We start from the raw sequence: 19,135 nt of genomic DNA, 5'->3' as shown, positions 1-19,135 counted from the left end.
AGAGTAACTGTAATTTTTGTTATATTAGCCTTGCACATACATCTACAGGAAGAAGTCCCACTCAACAAGTATGCCACTGGAAGAAGAACAGCTAGCAACAGAAGCAGCTCTGCCATGTCTCAGGTGCCTCTTCAATGTACAGGATTTGCAAGAAAAAAATAGGAAGGAGCTGAGTTGCAGTAACACGGGTGGGATGTGAGGAGCGGAGCAATCTTTCAGAAGAGGCAGAGGTTGTCATGCTTGCTCATGAACTCCTGCAGGTGAGCACAGGCTTGCCGGTGCAGGGTGGTGCGGCACTCGCTGTCGTCTGGAATTTTCTCTACCCAGGCTTGGGAGTCAAGGAAGTACTGCATCCTGAGTGCAAGAGGGAGGGATAAATGAGGTCAGTTATCACTGCTGACATGGAGCAACTAGAAAGCATAAACCTTGTGAGGCTGCCTCCCTCCACCGCGGTGCACTTAATTTAAGTGCACTTAACTTAAGCACTCATATTGGTGGGACCTTTTAAGATTTTAGGAAGTGGCACTTACAATTTGGTTGACTGTGGTCTCCCTCCTTGAAGTTTCAAAGGCACTACCTTTCTCCACTTTTGTGCAGGGAAATCAAACATTTAAGATGTCTTCCTCACTAAAAGCTTAATAGAGGCAGACTAAATTCCTCCTCAGATAAATTCCCTTTTTCTTCACTCAAGTGTGAAAATGAGAAAGGAGAATAATGAGCTGCACTCATGACGTAGAAAACTTTGAGGGCTCCTTTTAGACATAGTCTCTAGTTTTGCGTGGCTCAGCTGTTCCTCACAGTTGCCCTTTTGATTATGGAGTGGTACACCACATTTTAGTAAAGGCAGCGGAGTTAGTCCCTGAGAAATCTGTCCCTCCTTTTGCTTTCTGGAGGCATTTTAATAGTTTGAGTACCATTTTGATTCGTGATAGCACTCTTGTGGCTCAGGAACTATGCACTTACTTGTCATTGCAATCAACAGTTTGCCCATCTTTCCCCATGAGAAGGTATCGTTTGCCAGGTACCATGTTTAGCCTGCAAGTGGAGCGTTTTAGGAACTGTCGATGGGCACCCACTTGGATGCTTTCATCAGCAGCTGTGACATGAGAAGAGAAAAATCCATAAAATTTCATGATAAAGAGCAGAACCATAGCCCACAGGACACAAACCTTTGTGAGTATTTACTCCATTGTTAAACCAAGATTATATCTCATTTGGGAGTAAATGGCCATGCTGTAGTAAGACATACTAACATTACCCAGCTAAAAGCATGTCATTTTTTTCTTTGCTGGATGTCTTAAGCTCCTTAATAGTTATTGAAGCAGCTTTTGCTATAGAGATCTTTCAAATCTTATTGGGTTTCTTTAAATCTTAGAGATTGAAAAAAAAAAGTCAAAAGAAAAAAGAAAACATACTATATTTCAGATTGCTCAGGTTTATAGTGGTCTTAAGAGCTAGCAAACTAAATTCAAGTGACTTGTGGTTCAACAATGCAGCAGGTAGTTTTAAAAACTCACACTACTTAATGTGCTGAATTTCACTGATTTAACCCCTGTGCTGTTCCTCCTGAAGCTGTTCTATAGGACATGTACTTAGAGATCTCCACATTAAAATGCCTTAGAAGATTGTGGTCTGGATTCTGGCCCAGATGATTATTCTTTCAAGAGCTGCACACCCCATTAGTGCAATGACACGAGAGCTGGAAAGATACTTATTCAACAAGCTAACATAGGTCATGAGGATACTGCATTTTTTGGCTAGAATACCAGCTTACAAAGTCCTTACAAAGTTCCCAAAGTTTTTTGAAAAACAAAACAAAACAAAACAAAATAAACAAAAAGAAGCAGATAACATCAGTACATTAATTTAGAATCATAGAATCATTAGGGTGGGAAGAGGCCTTCAAGATCATCTGGTCCAACCATCACCCTACTGCCAATGTCACCCACTAAACCATGTCCCTATGCACCACATGCAACCTTTCCTTGAACACCCCCAGGGACGGTGACTCTACCACCTCCCTGGGCAACCTGTCCCAGTGCCTGACTATTTCCCACATTCTCTCTAACCATAACGCAAAGCATCATGCACAATGGTGGTGACCAATCCAATGACAAAACAGATTAGATTGCAGGTAAAACACTATCATCTATCAGCTAACAAACTTGTGCAGCCTCCTCTATCCAAAGTATTGTATTACAGGTATGAAAAGTTTAGTATTCAAAATGAAATCCTAGGAAGAGAATAAAACCCTGAAGAATAAAAAATATTTTAACACTAATAAGATTTCAGAGAATTTGACATAGAGCATTGAACTGTGAAACCTAGCACTAAGAACCATATCAATTTCCTAGTTAAAACTTGAATTAATTTTACATATGGTACTTATAGGCCAGAGAAAAGTCAGTTTTCAGTACTGTATGCTGCTTTACATTTGCATATTTCCAAAGAATAATTCAGTACTGTAGATTTTCTCATATAATGATCTTTCTGTTGTTCCTGTTCTACATGGCGTACTGAATTTTCATTTTGTTCAAAGAACATAAAGGGATGCAAAGACGGATCAGAAATACTTGAGAAAATTATAATGTTTTGCCTCGGGTTCATTGTGTTTAAATTACCATGGTACTTCTCATTTTGTTTGCTTCACAAATGTCCTGACAGAATTCAGACTCTGAGGATCGTAGGCCTTTGAGCTGTTACTTTAACAGTTATGTAATTTGCAATTTTCAATCTCCAATTTAAAAACAAATAAACAAAAACTTTCCAAGCAGAATGTATGGAAAAATTACTTCAAGCTTTAGAAAGCATAATGGTAAACAAACAAACAAACAAACAAACAAATAGAAAAAAAGAAAAAAAAAGATTCTGTGCTGTTGTGTATTTGCCATACTTTTCCCATAAAGGACTCAAAGGAAAGCATAAACATTAGTAATCTAAAACACATGCAGTTATTCTTTTAATAATCAAAATAATCCAGGGAGTGCTCCTTCTCTTTTGCTGACTCCAAAACACAAATGAGTTTTTCCATCTCTCTTCTAAAGCAACTTTTATCTGCAAGGATTCTTACTAAAATAATGCCCGGAGTCCAGAAAATGAGAATTCATGTGCTAATTCTCATCTGCCCTTGATGATGGCAACAAAGACAAGCCTCACTCAAAACAGTCAAAGAAAATACAGAATATAACAATTCAATTCAGTGATGAGCTGATTTGGACACAACATCTTGCTTTTCCTTCATCATCATGGCTTAATGCCACTTCCCAGTCTTTCCCAACCCTGTTGAAAATCTTCATAACCCACTGATGCTCATAAGCTGCCTCATACCACACAAACCAAGGAGTATTTTAAAGAAGAAAGTGGGAATGTGAGAAGTCACCTCTTCTGTTCAATTTCAGATTCAAAGGAAATCTCTTTCAAGTGTCAAGAAGGAAAATCTTTCCAGCACTTGCCCATGAGTTGCAAGAACAAATGCAGTGAGACCCAGAACTCTAAGTGCTTTAGAGTCTGTAGGTATTGCAGGGGGATTAATTAAATTTTCCATCATGGTATTGTAAACTCCCCAAACCAGTGTTTTGATCACTAAATTATATTATGATGTCCCTGCATATGGAAAGCCCTGGGTATCACCAATGCTATCTCTGGACACATGAAGTATGGACCTGGTTTTCTGATAGTAACTGGATGTGGTGCACAGATCACATTGTGTGCTGTAAAGGACTGGATGATATCACCAACCCTCTGGGTAAAGATCAAGGAAGTGAAATAATAATTCTGTTCAAGGCAGTGAAGATTTTGAAACATTTAAAGTTGTTCTTTAAAGACAGTCTCTGTCTGCCAAACTCAAAACTGACAACCACATGATGGCTTGGTGGAATGAAGTCTGAGAAATCATCTGACAGCCTCCCCAGAAATAGTTTTGAAGAATATCAGTGTTCACTGATGATGCTGATAAAATAGCATTCACACAGAGACAGCTGGGAAGGCACGTCTCCAAAAGGACATTTTCTGAGAGCTGTGTAAATATTTACACTGCAACCTAAGAAATGAAGAGAAAGGCTGCTTCTTTTGTTATCTCAATTATTAAATCAATGTCCTGGAGGTTTTTCTGTGTTCATTGGTTTCAAGTCATCCAATACTGGCAAGTTGCTGTGGACAAGTCTTAGCCTGTTCTGCGAGGGTTGCAAGTGCTTAGTGATCAACTGAGTAACAAACTGAGTACTTCAAGCATTCATCCCATATCAAAACAGAAGCTACTGGGTACTTCTACAGTAGAAAAAAATGTGGATCAGCAGTCTACAGAGTGAAATAATTGATGCAAAGGACATAATATCCACATGTTTCTTGGAGGGTTTACTTTAGACTAGCTCCAATTTGGAGCCAGGGACTGAATGCAGCTGTAATGTATCTTCTGGATTAGTTTCATTTGAAAGGAGTGAAGGTCACGTGCTCTGGGATTGCTGCACAATGTGAACCAAAGCAACCTTGGAGTCTTTCAAGAAATCAGTCTACTTTCAGGCTTAATGTATAAATATATTTGATTGTACTTCTGGCAGCAAGAGAAGACACCTGTATGACTACTGCTGGTTAGCATTTAATCAACATTTTCCTAAAGGTGAACTAAAGGAGCCAAACATTTTGATACTTACAGGCTTTAAGGATTCTCTCAATTTTGACCTCATAATAATCAAAAACATTCTTCTGTGTACTGTTGAGAAGCTCCACCTCATACACTGCAACAGACAACAACTTTGTGAGTCTGGGTAGAAACATGAAGTTACATACAGAACTGAAAAATAGGTATGCTTTCACCAGATGTCAATGTGGAGGTCAGTATATCATCTATTCACAAACCATAAGATCATAAAAGACAACAAGATAGTTATGCTGTGTATCTAATATACTTTTAGAAAGGCAGCTACAAATCATCAACCTCTAGACTTGTATTCCCTTCGCATATATACTTTTTAGAATAAGATAGTTTGTGATTCAGTTCTCACTTTTTTTCCCCATCCTTAGATATGATCATATCTAAGTCACCAAAGCTGCTGAAACAGTTTTCCTTCAGTAGCGTTTCTAACTTTCCACTCAAAGAAGAGGCCAGAAAGGTAAATTAACCAAAGAGAAAATATTCACCTAACTCTGTAAAAGGAGCTGCTAAACTATGGCATGTTGACTGTAAAAACTACTCTCTATCTCCATTCTGAAACATTACAGATCATGGGGTCAATGATATCCCCACCACTGGACTTTTCTAAACCCTGCAATGCAATGTTATCTACTTTTCCTTCTTCAACATACCACTACAGCTATCAGACGTCTTTACTTTCCCCCTTCACCCCTGGATGGCTTTACTTCATCTTCTCAGCCCCCAGGCCAGATGCAGAAACTCTACTCATTTCAGGAAAGGTTTAGGCATACAAGGATTCAAATTTATTCATTTTTTTTTTTAAATTAATTGTTTTTAAAACACATCAACAATTGTCTTTCATGCCTTACCATAATCTGCAATAGGCTGGTAGCACACAAAATTAAAACGTGAGTTTTCTGTTACAGTTTTACTGAAAGTAGATTTTTGTCTTGGGCAGGGACCTAGAATGAGGAAAATAAATGTATCTGTCTCTGCAGGTATGGATATTTAGATAGATATAGCATACAATCACTCATCCACTCAACATTACAACAGAGAACAAAATAAAACAGCAGAATTACTTTGTTAGAAGTGTGATGGAGTGCTTTTTTTTTATGTACATATACATATGGTTATATATATCACATGAAACTATCAAAACAATCATATCTTCAGAACAAAAGTTTTCAGTTTGGTACCAAGCATACTAGAGGACACTTTGTGTCCTGTGTAATGCATTAGGCTAAATGTACTGGTCCTTTCTGGGCATAACAATTCTCATGTTAATGTTTCTTTTAAATTGGCATGTTCAGTCATTCCTTACCTTCTGCACACTGGCAAGCATTGGCCTGACACACCTTCGAAAGCATGGCGCTGTGCTGGGGAGCATTGTAGAAGACACTGCACTTTCTGTCTGTGGAAAAGAAATAAAATGGATTGGCTTATATATCTCAGGTGGAAGAGCCTAAGCAATAGGCTCTAACATTTGCAGCCCAGCTTTTCCCTGGTCCAGACAAATCAGAGCACTAAAGGATGAGATGTACCTTGTACCACAAAGACCTGTAGCCTAAACACCTACAGTAGAGGGATCACCTTGACTTTCAGCTGGACAAGAATCTGGGCTACTGTTTCTGTTGTTTTTTTTTTTTTGTTGTTTTGTTTTGTTTTGTTTTTTGTTTTTTAAGTTGTGCTCTTGCCCCCCACCCTCCTCCACCCCACACCCCTTTCTTTTTCTTTTCTCTGAAAAACATCCATCTTAAAAAATCACCTTTGGCAATAGTGCAGCAATAAGCACTGCACTGTATCAGAGGAAGGAGATTAGATTACCAGTTTTAAACCAGTTAATAGGTTAAACCTAGTATCTATAGCCATTAGACCAAAAAGTCAGCATGAACAAATTTTAAGCAGTGTAAATTGTCAGGAATTCCTCAGCTTCAGGCAAAGCAGAGGTTTGATCTAATTTTCAAATATTGTTTTTATGATTCTGGCAAATGGGGATGATTTGCATTTAATCTTCTCTGAATGGGTAATGAGACTGGTTGCCCAGGAAGCACAATACATAAGCCAAACCTCTGAGGCTGCCTATCTTACATGTATAGAAAGCTTGAGCGAAAAGATAACTGAATGTAACATAATTAATAATACCAAGAGAAACGAGATGTCAGGAAACCTTATTTAAAAATCCATAAGTGTAAAAGTTTCTATTTCCAATCCATTTGCAACAACAGACCCTTCCTTAAAAGATCTCAATTTAGATAATCTTCAACTGTGGTACTAATAATTTCAGACAGGCTATTTTAACTCTCAGCAAAGTCAGACGGTTTCATGTTTTTAAAAACACTAAAAGGCATTAAAAATACTTTTCAATAGACTGGAGTTTGCTCTTGAGAGTATCTCTTTGGTAAGTTACATCTTTTTTTCTTTGTCCTTACCAGGATTGTAAAAATCATAAAGGATTGCATTTGCTGGCTGAACCAAGCCCATCGGATTAATTTGCTTTGCCCCAAATGTTATACAGTCGGGATCTGGTCCAGTTGTGAGCTGGAGAAAAAAAAAAAAAATAGCTGTGATGAGTAAAATATCTGCTGTCAGTTCCTTATTCATTTATGCCTATACTAGCCACTGAATGCTTGTTTCTGATGGCACTGGTGAGTTAATCCTGATAGCTCTGCCTTCAATCTGAAGAAGCCATTTTCTTCCATGATTTTACTGGGAGATGTTATGAATTATAAAATCATGGGATATCCTGAGTTGGAAGGAACCCACCAGGACCATTGAATCCAACACAGGACTACCTAAAAAGTAAACATATGTGTGAGAGCATTGTTCAAACACTTCTTGAATCTGGCAGGCTCATTTCCATGACCACTGCCCTGGGGAGCCTGTCCAAGTGCCCAACCAACTTCTTGGTGCAGATCCTTTCCCTAACCCCCAGCCTGACCCGCCCCTGTCCCAGCTCCATGCCGTTCCCTCGGGTCCTGTCGCTGTCCCCAGAGAGCAGAGCTCAGCGCCTGCCCCTCCGCTCCCCTCGTGAGGGAGCTGCAGGCCGCCATGAGGCCTCCCCTCAGCCTGCTCTGCTCTGGGCTGAGCAAACCCAGGGACCTCAGCCACTCCTCTGGGCACTCCTTTGTGCCCTCCTTACACCGTGGCACCCAGAGCTGCACACAGTGCTGGAGGTGAGGCCGCCTAGCGCAGAGCAGAGCAGGACAATCCCTTCCCTTGCCTGGCTGGCAGTGCTGGGCCTGATGCACCCCAGGGTACAGTTGGCCCTCCTGGCTGCCATACAATCATACCTGATTTGGAAGGGACCCACCAGGATCATTGAGTGTAGTAGGATGGAGTCATAATCCAAAACATAGGGCAGTATACACAGAAACTAGGCGGTTTGAAGATCACATCTGTTTGTTACTGAATGGCTCTTGATCCAGAAATATTGAACTTTACATGCCAGTCAAATTTTCAGGACCACCAAATAATGCTTCATTAATTTTGGATGAAGGCAACTCTTCTGGCTAGAGAGGAGTTCTCATTTTGGGGACTGAAGCCCAAACCTGAAACACAGACTATATCATCCATAACATGGAAATGGAGGGGATGAAGGTGCATCTTTCCCTTTCCTACTCCATATGAACTGAACTATTGAATAATAATATATGGCAAAAGTCACGGGAAGGTAATGCAGTGTGAAAAACAATGATGGTAAGGTTTAAAAACAAAGCAAAACAAAACTGAAATAGCGAAACAGAAAACCATTGGGTTTGTTTACCTCACCAAAGTAGAGTAAAACCTTTCCTTCCTTATACTCAAAGTGCTGAATGTATTTGTCTGAAGATGTTACCAACTGCAGGAAAACAACAAAGAAACAATATCAGAACAAAAACCTAACAGAACAGTAGCACAATTGCTATCATCCTCTGTATTCTGTTTTGCTTTGTTCAAGTGTTTGTTTTATTCTGCCTTCTTTCTTCTACCCTAAAAGAAACAGTACCTGAAAGCAGAAACCTGGACAAACCTCCATCAAACCGGCATGTCTCATAAAAAAAAAATAAAAAAAAATACACCTCTAGCTGCCTTCACTGCTTCATTTCCCTCCTTCTGAAAGACATTTTTAACACCCCTCTTGTAAGCACAGGAGACACCATGCTGATGTGCTGTATGAGATTATTGCTAGTGGGGATGGCAATATGTGTAAAGACAGGAAAATATTTAAATGCCATCCAAAGACATGCCCTAATTTCTACTTCACAGAAATAAAGGCTGAACTCTGCTCATCACATTTTCATGCTCATCACATTTTCAAAACAAGAATATCCAAAATCTGTTTTACTCTGATTATTCCATGGACTTTGGAAATATTTATGAAGACAAAATATATATAGAAAAGGCTATAAAGGATTCCACAAAAAATGCGTTTCTCACCTGTTCAAGTTCCTTTGTGTCAGGCTCCAAGCCACTCAGCAGAGAGAGATCGACCAGGGACATCTTTGGTGGATTGGAACCTGTGGACCTTTATAAGGAATACCAGCAACAGTGAACATCTGCACAGAACTGCCAGCTTTGTTTGGAAAGTTTAGTTCTTCAGGTTTGCTAAGTGTGAGACAAAAATCCAGTCTGAAGTTGATTGTTATTTTTGCCTCATTAAGAGTCATGAGGCAAAATTACTCACCTAAACTAGTCAAATGGTCATACAAAACACGTCTCTCACCTAGGCTTTTTTTTTTTTTTTTTTTTTTTTTTTTTTTTTAATAGCTGATAGACAGAAACAATCACCTTCAAAGTACTGTTTATCCCACCATAAAAATACGGTTGAAGAAAGACAGGGAAGGTAAACAGCACTTGTAAAGTGTCTGTTTTTCATTATGTAAAGAGAGGAGGAGCTAGGAAAGTGGCTTGTTAAATTTCTTATAAGTTAAATTTATACTGCTCTTACTCTTCAAAGTCAGAATCTTATTTTAAGCCTTGCCCTAGCACTCAGTATCTCTTTCTGAACCGTGGATTTGATAGTTGATAGATGTTTTAGATGTTTCATAGTGACGAATGAGAAAAATAATGCTTCAACCAGCAGACAGTTCACTGAATGCACGGTTAACCAAGAAGAGAGAAGCTTGGGAATTGGAGTAATTCCAGTCCTGCCCTGTCTGGGGAAGTTCTTGTCACTGTCTAGGAAGAGGGATAAAAAAAACTGCTTCTGAGGCTCTGACAAAAGTCAATGGAAAAGCTAAATTCTTCTGGTGAACAAAATGTTCCACCACTCTGCTCCTCTCTAGAAGGTGAACTCAGGGCAGATACTACTTTGGGCTTCTGCAAACCCTGCCAAACTGTGAGAGGGAGCAAGTTCCAGTGTTACTCTGCACTGGAGAATTTCTTTCCAAAGAGTTCTTTCCTGAGTTTGGAGAATTTCTTTCCTTGCCTTTTCTTGACTTCCATACCAACAGGATACCACTTCTGCCTTCTCTCCTCCCCCACATAGTAGTAGATATCTTTTCTTTTTTATGAGGCAAGAGTGCAACCATGAAGGAAATAATAGCATCTCTCTCAAAAACCAACCAACCAAACAACAACAACAACAACAACAAAACCTCTGTAAATGTATTATTACTGTTTTCCAATTGTATCTACTTTATTAATCACAGAATGGTTGAGGTGGGAAGGGACCACTAGAAGTCATCTCATCTGACCCCCTTGCTCAAGCAGAGACATCTATAGCAAGTTGCCCAGGACCATATCCATATGACTTTTAAAGACCTCCAAGAAAGGAGACTCCACAACCTCTTTGGAAAACCTATTCCAGTGCTTTATCACCTACACAGTAGAGAAATGCTTCTTGAAGTTTAGATGGAAACTGTGCCTGATGACAGGATGAGGGGGAATGGGCTTAAGTTGTGCCAGGGGAGTTTTAGGTTGGATCTTAGGAAGAACTTCTTTACCGAAAGGGTTGTTAGACGTTGGAACAGGCTGCCCAGGGAAGTGGTGGAGTCACCATCCCTGGAAGTCTTTAAAAGACGTTTAGATGTAGAGCTTAGGGATATGGTTTGGTGGGGACTGTTAGTCTTAGGTCAGAGGTTGGACTAGGTGATCTTGGAGGTCTCTTCCAACCTAGAAATTCTGTGATTCGGTGATTCTGTGATTTTGTGCCCATTGCCTCTTGATCTGTCACTGGGCATCACTGAAAAGAGCCTGGCTCTCTTCTCATAATAAATGGCTTCTTTCAAATGATTAGGTAGCCAGAAAATTCAGTCTCCCCAGAGAACGAGTCATCATCAATGAGTCTGTCGAGGCATAAACTGCAATGGGTGTTTGAGGTCTACATAAACTCTCTAACCCTACACTGTATGGAAACTGGAATTGAGGATGTAGATTCACCATGCATGTGTACCTGCCAGGTTGCCAGGTGGAATGCTGAGCTCATGAATATGAAGAGGGCAACCAAGAAAAACTGCAAATAAAAATGAATATATCTCTTAACGAAGGCTTGATCTCCAAACCTACCTGACACAGACTTTGTATTGCAGAGATTCTTCTGTACTGGGAGAGACCACATCCCTTTTTGTTCTGCTGCGGATATCAAACCAGTCTATTTTAGACAGGGGCTCATCATATGTACTGTCGTCTGCAGCAGGAGAGTCTTCATAATTATAGTATTCCTCAGAGTATATAGAATCTGGAGGTGATAAACACAATCAGCCATGCATATATTTGACTGAGGAACTGCTAATTTGATTCCTTTTTGTATAATGATAAATACAAGTGGGCAGTCATGCCATCTCCATGGGCTTTATAAAAGTTTGTGGTACACCGTCTCAGTATTTCTAATCAGTCCAAAGTTAAAATATGAGGGATAATTATAGTAAGAACAAGCAGATCTAGCTAAGAATGGAGTTTGGGCCATACATTTATATATAAACTACAATCCCTGTCTCAAAAGTTTACCTATTCAAACAGAAAAAAAAAAAATGCAGACATAGGCAGAGGGGATGATTCTACACTTCAGGGAAAGGAAAATATAGCCTTGCTCATATGAAAATGTCTAAAACAGACCTGCCCCAAAGAATATTTTAAGACCACTTGGTAGGTCTCCATTAGCCAAAGAGCTAAGCTGAACTTTCCCTGCATGGCAGCCAGGAACACCATGATGGGAGTTTATCCCCCCTCTCCTCCCAGCAACAGAAGAGTTACTGATAGTACCAATGTATCTATTAGGTACCCTCTGCACCCACAATCACTCAGAGAGCTATTTAACTATTCAAATTTATTCCCACTCTCTGAGTCTGGAAAACCATTCATTATTATTATCACTTGGTCAAACACATCTCCTTTGATACTCAACCACATCTCTTTTCACTCACCAGCATACTTAACCCTCCCTTCCATTTCCACTGTCAAAATCAGGTCATTACATATGTTGTTTTTCACCTCAGATGACCAGTACATTTTCAAGACCTAAGACAAAAGCACAACCATCAAACCCATTAAAAATTTTTTAAATGACAAGGGATTTACTCATCCAGGACTTCAGCAAATGTTGATGAGACATGCGAATGTGGAGTGTCTCATAGGCACAGACTAGACACAGGGGAGGTCCATGTGCAAACCCCAAATGGCCAGGGACCTTTGACACAACTCCCCATCCACACCACAAAACATTCTTTGAAACTCCAGCCACCTCTATTTGCAGTATTTTCTAATTAACTTTTCATGTATTTCATGGTGTTAAATATAGGCAACAGTAAATGTTTATCAGTGCAGATGGTAGGCCATGAATTTTAGAAGTTTGGTGGTAGGAGAAGAAAGGTTGAAGCCATGGGAAGTAATTTTTCACTTGGTTTTCAAAACAGGAATTAAAGAAGTCCAGTTGGACTTTTAATTTCTGATTTATGGCTTACACTCATTGTCCCGTTTCCTCTGCCTTGTACAGACACTTGAAGTTTTCTCCCAAGATCAAACTGCAAGCAAAAGCAAAATGTAGAGATTTAGTGTGCGCTCAGCATCTGATGTATTACTTTCCTGTGATCTTAATAGTCTTCTATGGCTTTTCCCCTCAAAATTGAGACATGGGAAATATATTGCTATGGAAGGGGTTGTGAGACCCCAAGCCTAATGTGATTTTTAATGTGCTGGGCTGGAGCATCTTATTCTGCTATTCTGGGGCCCAGGAGACAAATTTTTCCTGACTTCACTTTCCTTTTTGTAGCCAGGATTTGACATTTCCACAGGTCCAATCGCACTGAATAGCAGAATATTTCCCTGCTCCCTTCTTCACTCCTTAGCAAGATTTTGAATGGGATCCTGGCTCCTTGCCACTGTTGGGGAATGTTCACATCACCAAAGTTCTTGAAGGAGCAGTGCAGGGCCTCTAAATTTTCCTGATAAGCAGCTGTTGATTTTTTTTTTCTCTCTCTAAAAATATTATGTGGTTGTTTTACAGATTAAACTGTTGAAAACCAGCATGACTCATCTATCACGATTGTTTAACATGAGAAAAACTATGCCAAGTAGCCCAATGTTTCTCCTGTCTGAGGAAAAAAAAAAATCTTGGAACAATGAATGGTTGTGTACCTCTAGCTCCTTCTGAATTCCATCATCACTACCAGTCAAAACAATAGTGTAGTCTTTTTGTCTTCCAGGTGTTCCCAGTTTTACAGTTAGATTGGTAGAACCAGTATCTAGTGCCTGTATGCTGTATGCTGACATTGCTTCCAGGGCCACCACTGTGTCCTAGGTGAGACAGAAATAAAAATAAAAGTAAAAATCATAACAGGTTATTTCAACAGTACATAAGGTTGCTTAGTTACCTGAAGCTATTCTTCAGTTCTACCCTTTTTGCTGATTTGAAGTTCTCCTCTATCTGTCTGTTCCCATCTGCACAGACTATTCTTTTTTTTCACTACCCATCTTCTTCTTTTGTCATTAAAATCCCCAAAACACTGCAGGTCTGATCCTTGACAATTACAAATCTTCATAAAGACAAAGAATCTTTGCCGGCTCATAATACTGTCAATTAAGGGGCCAAAATCTTGGGTGTTTCATAAACCAAAGTTTGCAGAAGTTTAGGATTAATTGTTATGATGCTTTCAAACCTAAATAATAAAGTCATCAGGGATCTACTATTTTCTTCCCACATCCCAAAACGCCATGTGGGCTGATGGTGAAGCACCTGTGTAGAGCAGTATCCACCACCGTAGTTCTTCCTTTCCATCAGCCACGTAGCAATAGGCGTTGCATACTCCAGGTCTCTCAGGAGCAATGCTTGAAGCAATGCGTATGCAGTGGTTTCCACCGAGACTGCATCGTTGCCATTTCCCCAGTAACGCTGCTGCTTTTCTGCAAGAATAACTCAGTTTTGAATCCCCTTGGTAAAAGCCTACACAATTGATATTGCATGCCATAGCACTAAGGAACCACAAGACACAGTTGTTGTCATGAGACCAATGTATTAATAGGGAAGCAGAAATAATGGAAAAGAAAAACATGCCATTTTCAGTTTTGGCTTTTGTAATCATCACAGTCTAATGACCCCATTGTACAGTGATGTCCATGTGATGGAGTGGTAGCACTGTGTTCAGTGGTAACCCAGTGACAAACATATTAATTATCTCTGTAAGTCCCTACACTTAAGCTGTGTCTATTAAACCATAATTTATTTCTCAAAAATTGAGAAACTAATAGCTGGGAAGTGCAGCCATACAACCAACTGACTCAGCATTGATCCCAGCCATAAAATGAAGGGGAAGAAGTGATGTCCATGTGGAGCTGAAACAAAGCACTCAGAACTCAAGGAGAGCTCTGAAGATGGCAAGGGCATCTTTCCTCTTCCTCACAAATTCTACACTTTTTGCATATGTAGCTACTCTAGCTACTCATTCCCACAACCCACCAAAAGTTTCTGCTTACTGGCTTACACTTATTTTTGTGTGTATGGGGGGGGAGGGGGTGGAGGGGAAGGGAGGGAGGAGGACAGGGTCAGAAAAAAAGATGTGCTTTAGTGGTGTAGAAACTTTGTAAGCAGCAAGGGAAGCAGAAAAGATGATTGTCTATTTACTATGGTTTTGTTCCATCTCCAGTAACAGATAAGATCACAAGCAAAATACACAGTGTTAAATTTTTACTTTGTAGTGATATCAATTACACAAATTACATATATGGTTATGTAATTAAAATACTTAAGTATATTGCACATATACATACACATTTTTATAAAATTCAATGCCCTTCACTTACTTGATTTTGCTTTATTGTTATACCAGAGTGCTCAAAGCACTTTAATTATGAGGAGTGATTCTAGTTGAATTTTCAAGAATAGTTACTAGTACCTGAATTAAAAACAGAACAGCTCTTTAACTTTTCTTTCACCGACTGGGCTTCACCACCATCAGACTGAACAAGCGTCAGAGCATAAGCAGTGATGGCTGTAGAATAGCAGTTAGTATTCCTTGGAAGTTGCATTTTCATGTAAGCTACAGCTCTTCTAACAGCTTGTACCTGTGAAAACAATAGGATCCATCTGAAAAGCTCATCAAGACTACTAACTGTTAGTGAGTACTAGTACAGTCATTTTTAACACACTTTTAATAATTACTAGTACAGTCATTTTTAACACACTTTTAATAATTTTTGCTTTGTGATTAAAGCCATCAGTGATGGAGTGTGTAGCTCAAAACACCTTGCAACTAATAATAATGCAACAAGTTGCATTAGGCAACTGCACTTTTTCCTGTCTGCAGATGTATTAAACAGACCTTGCCATCCCCAGTACTTTAAGACAGTGGGGTGGACATGCCATTGTGAAAATGCCTTCAAGGTTATAGATAGGTTTCCTACCACATCAGGTGACTCTTTGTAAATCTGTAGAGTATGTTGCAATGCTATGGTTACAAAGGCTGTTAGTGCCAAATTCTCTTCTGCTGTCCCAATGCCACCCTGGAAGATGAAACATGAAAAGGAAAAGTAAAACGTACATGTTCTTGCTTATGATTAAGTGTACAAAATTACTTTTAATAAAGATGAGGATCTTGTCAAAACATCTAACCACAAAACATGCAGTTTCACCCTTCAATTTTGTTCAACAACTTGTGTCTGTCTAATAGCATATCTTCTACTATGGCAATGTTAAGAGATTGAGAACCCACCACATCCTTCATCTGGTGATAAAAAATGTAATTAACTCAATACTAAAGATTTGCAGTTTTTGTTTGGACTGGTCCTAGCTTCAACTGTTTTTGCTTGTCTGCTACTCCCTATATATTCAAAAGCACTTTAAAACCAAGAACCTTTCCCTTGTAAAAGCATTTATTCACCATTACAAGATCATTGCCCACTCTTCTTGATAAGCTAAACACAGTAAACACAGTGCCCCCTGTAGCTTTTTTTTTTTTTTTTTTTTCCCTGAAGATGTGCATTTTCATTTCTTTTCTTCTTTCTGATTATTTTGCTCATGCTTTTCTTTGACAATAGGATCATTATTACCCTTCTGTTTCACTCAGCCCCAAATGTTTACCCTTTGGAGAAGGACAGATTGTTTCTTTGGAGAGACTCATGTCTGTACAAAAGTATTATGAGCAGTTCCTGAAGCAAATGTGAAATAGAAGATAAGTATGCTAGCATAAACAAAGGTTAAAAAGCTTTTTAGCCAGTTCCTGAGATGGTTTTTAACATCATTATATAAGCTGTGGAACTGGCTTTGAGGGTAAAATCCACACTATTGATTTTAATTATATAATTAATATATATATATATATTTTTCTTTGTAAGGTCAATGCGAAGATATCTTCATTTTCAATGGTTTCTGGAAGGTTCATATTGTTTTTATATCCTAGATGCATAGAGAGTAACAATTTAGTTTTTCTGGATACTTATAGGAGATGTGTAGGCTAGCATATACTCTTGGAAATTCTGATTAAATATTAAGATTTTTGCTTTTCATGAGAGTCATTAAATAATGAAATAGGTTACCCAGAGAGGATGTGGGATCTCCATCTTTGTAGGTGCTCAAGACTGAGCTGGACATGGCCCTGGGCAACCTGATCTAATTAGACCTCTCCTGAGTGGGGTCTGGACTAGATGACCTCCGGAGGTCCCTTCAAATATAAGTTATGATTGTTTGAATTTATAGCTTTTTGTCAATAAAAAACATGATTTTTACCAAGCAAAAAGAGCTAGTTTTCTACATCCTCTAGAGGTACAGGTCAGCTGTAAAATCACCCAAGATGGGATTAAAAGATAAAGGTGGTGACATCCTAGCCATGTTTCTCTGATGGATCTGTTAACAGACTCATTTTACTTTACAGATTTTGTACTTACATTGCAGTGTTGCTTTTTTTTATTTTCTTTTAAAAACATGTATTGTTACTCAACATTTCAGAATATTCCTTGTGATCTCTAGCAACCTTAAAGATGTAACAGAATCTTCTTAATACTAATGACTTACCTGCATAGTCCTGTCCAATACTGGATGATGGTCGTGGAATGAACCATCTTCCTGCTGTTGAATAAGCAAGTATGTAATCGAATTGCGTATATGATTGTCTTCAATACTAATGTATTCTTTGCACCTTGTGAGTACTTTAACAATGAAAGCAGTTAACCTGCACAAAAGAAAATGTTCCAAAGTTATGCTGACATATATTTATAGATGAGTATATTAATGGGAAAAAAACATTCTCAATCTGCATGTAGACTCACATTCAATACAATGTACTCACAATGATAGTGTGAACACTCTGTGGCAAATGCAAAATAATCTGGGGCTCAGTATAATTCTCTTTCATCAAGGACTGAACACTCACAGAGACTTATAAGACTCACTATCCATTGACAAAAGTACATAGGCAACACCACAATCACCAGATTTTGACCACCACCCCCAATAATTATGCATTAAATGATAGCAGTGGTATTTTGGGGAAAAAAAAAAAAAAAAAAAAAAAAGCACATAAAAGAACCAAAGCTGATTATGAAAAATATGCTTACCATACACTACTGGGGGTTGATTTAAATGCTCCATAGGAACCATCATTTTTCTGAAACTCAAGCAGTCTAGTATAACCTGTGGGAACAAGACACCATATAATTGCTCAGAAGATACACATATTTCTTGGCCATTTTCGTACAGCACTTGTATTAACATGGATGTGTTCATCATTGACTAGTGGATGTGTGCATGGAGATGTTCACCAGTACAGCAAAAATGAAATACCTGTGTCAGCAGACTTTTACACAGAAAAAATGCAAGATTTAGACATTATTTTGTTTTGTCTGATTTAACAGAGCAATGAGAACAACCTGACAACTGCAGATTTCTATAGATACATGGCTACCAAGGCACTTTCTGCATGGTGAATCTTGTGAGGCTTATTCCCCATTATTATTCCCCATTCCCCAATTTGCCAAGCTGTTGACTTTATGGTGCATAGAATCAAAAAGCATAGAAAATATCTACTCATGTCAGATGAATGTTTTAAAATCATGAGTTGTTGCCTCTGTTCTACACAACTCATTTTCTACCCCAGTGATGTTCTTCAATAAGAATCAGTAAAAACATAATCTAAAGACTAAATGTTGGTGTTTATATCATTATATGTATGTTATAACAAACAGCAAGTTATAAAAGTAGCAAGACATCATGTCACTTTGGACAATCTTAGGTAAACGGGCAACGACTTCCATTCAGCAACTATTAGCATGTATTTTTTTTAATCTCTATTTTTACCTTTCTTCTTCAGTAGGCTTTATGCCATGTGCACACCACTACAATTAGAAAGATCCATGATACCTGATACAATACTGATAGCATTCAAGCTCAGTGTTAGTGCCTGTGAGCTGAGACATCTCCACTTCCAGATGCTGTGGCCCTGGCTTTGGTGTGCATTTAACATCATCCTGGGACCACGTCTTGCAATGGACTCTTGAAGAAGCAGCCCTTCAGCTGTCCTCTCCCAAAGTAAACTTCTTCCATTGCTCTGCTCAAGGCTGTTGGAGTTATTCTAGCTCATGTAGGGAATACCCAAGTGTGCAAGAGAGAATAGTAATATCATGATTACCATTGGGAGTTTCTTTAGTGATACAGCTTTTGCCAAAAACAGACATCTGTAGCAGAGATGCCTAAATTTGAGCTGGTCATCTTAATCAATGTTTATGACCCAGGGGGATAGAAAATAACATTTTTAGAACATGATTCATCTTGCTCTCTTGTGCACATCTACATTAGTCTGAAATGATTCATACTCTGCAACTGCCCATTTATGTCTATTTGATCTGAGAAGAGTTACTGTTGATCAGCTCATATTTTACTTTCCACTTCTAAATTAGGCAAGAGAGAGGGTGGACTGTGAATGCCAACACTCTGCAATGTCAGATGCAAGCAGACAACCACCTAAATCCTCCTCACTCATTTTGTTTCTCATGTCCATCTGCAGGTTGTCAGTGGCATTTCTGCTTGGCTGTGTTAAGACAAGGCTCACTCCTTTTGAGAGCAGCAGTGGTTAATGTGCAATGCAAGGAGATAACAAA

General features: G+C 38.9%; 1 protein-coding gene across 3 annotated transcripts in view; it reads right to left on the bottom strand.

The window, feature by feature from the left end:
- Positions 1-4: 4 nt before the first annotated feature.
- Positions 5-19,135, bottom strand: part of LOC311429967 (complement C4-A-like) — a 56,363-nt gene continuing 37,232 nt past the window's right edge. For all 3 annotated transcript variants that reach the window (XM_084506275.1, XM_084506276.1, XM_084506274.1), the window contains 17 exons: positions 17,597-17,672; positions 17,055-17,211; positions 15,449-15,547; positions 14,941-15,109; positions 13,785-13,951; positions 13,187-13,345; positions 12,514-12,573; positions 11,977-12,070; positions 11,120-11,291; positions 9,050-9,137; positions 8,397-8,471; positions 7,063-7,171; positions 5,955-6,044; positions 5,500-5,592; positions 4,650-4,733; positions 964-1,096; positions 5-354 (listed from right to left, as the gene is read on the bottom strand). In XM_084506275.1, the coding sequence (XP_084362401.1) occupies positions 216-354; positions 964-1,096; positions 4,650-4,733; positions 5,500-5,592; positions 5,955-6,044; positions 7,063-7,171; positions 8,397-8,471; positions 9,050-9,137; positions 11,120-11,291; positions 11,977-12,070; positions 12,514-12,573; positions 13,187-13,345; positions 13,785-13,951; positions 14,941-15,109; positions 15,449-15,547; positions 17,055-17,211; positions 17,597-17,672 (1,964 nt within the window). In that variant the 3' untranslated portion in view covers positions 5-215. The remainder of the gene's footprint in view (positions 355-963; positions 1,097-4,649; positions 4,734-5,499; positions 5,593-5,954; positions 6,045-7,062; positions 7,172-8,396; positions 8,472-9,049; positions 9,138-11,119; positions 11,292-11,976; positions 12,071-12,513; positions 12,574-13,186; positions 13,346-13,784; positions 13,952-14,940; positions 15,110-15,448; positions 15,548-17,054; positions 17,212-17,596; positions 17,673-19,135) is intronic.

Source organism: Aythya ferina (genome assembly GCF_964211825.1).
Source record: "Aythya ferina genome assembly, chromosome: 1".
Classification (NCBI taxonomy): Eukaryota; Metazoa; Chordata; class Aves; order Anseriformes; family Anatidae; genus Aythya; species Aythya ferina.
This window is presented reverse-complemented; position numbering and strand designations above follow the sequence as displayed.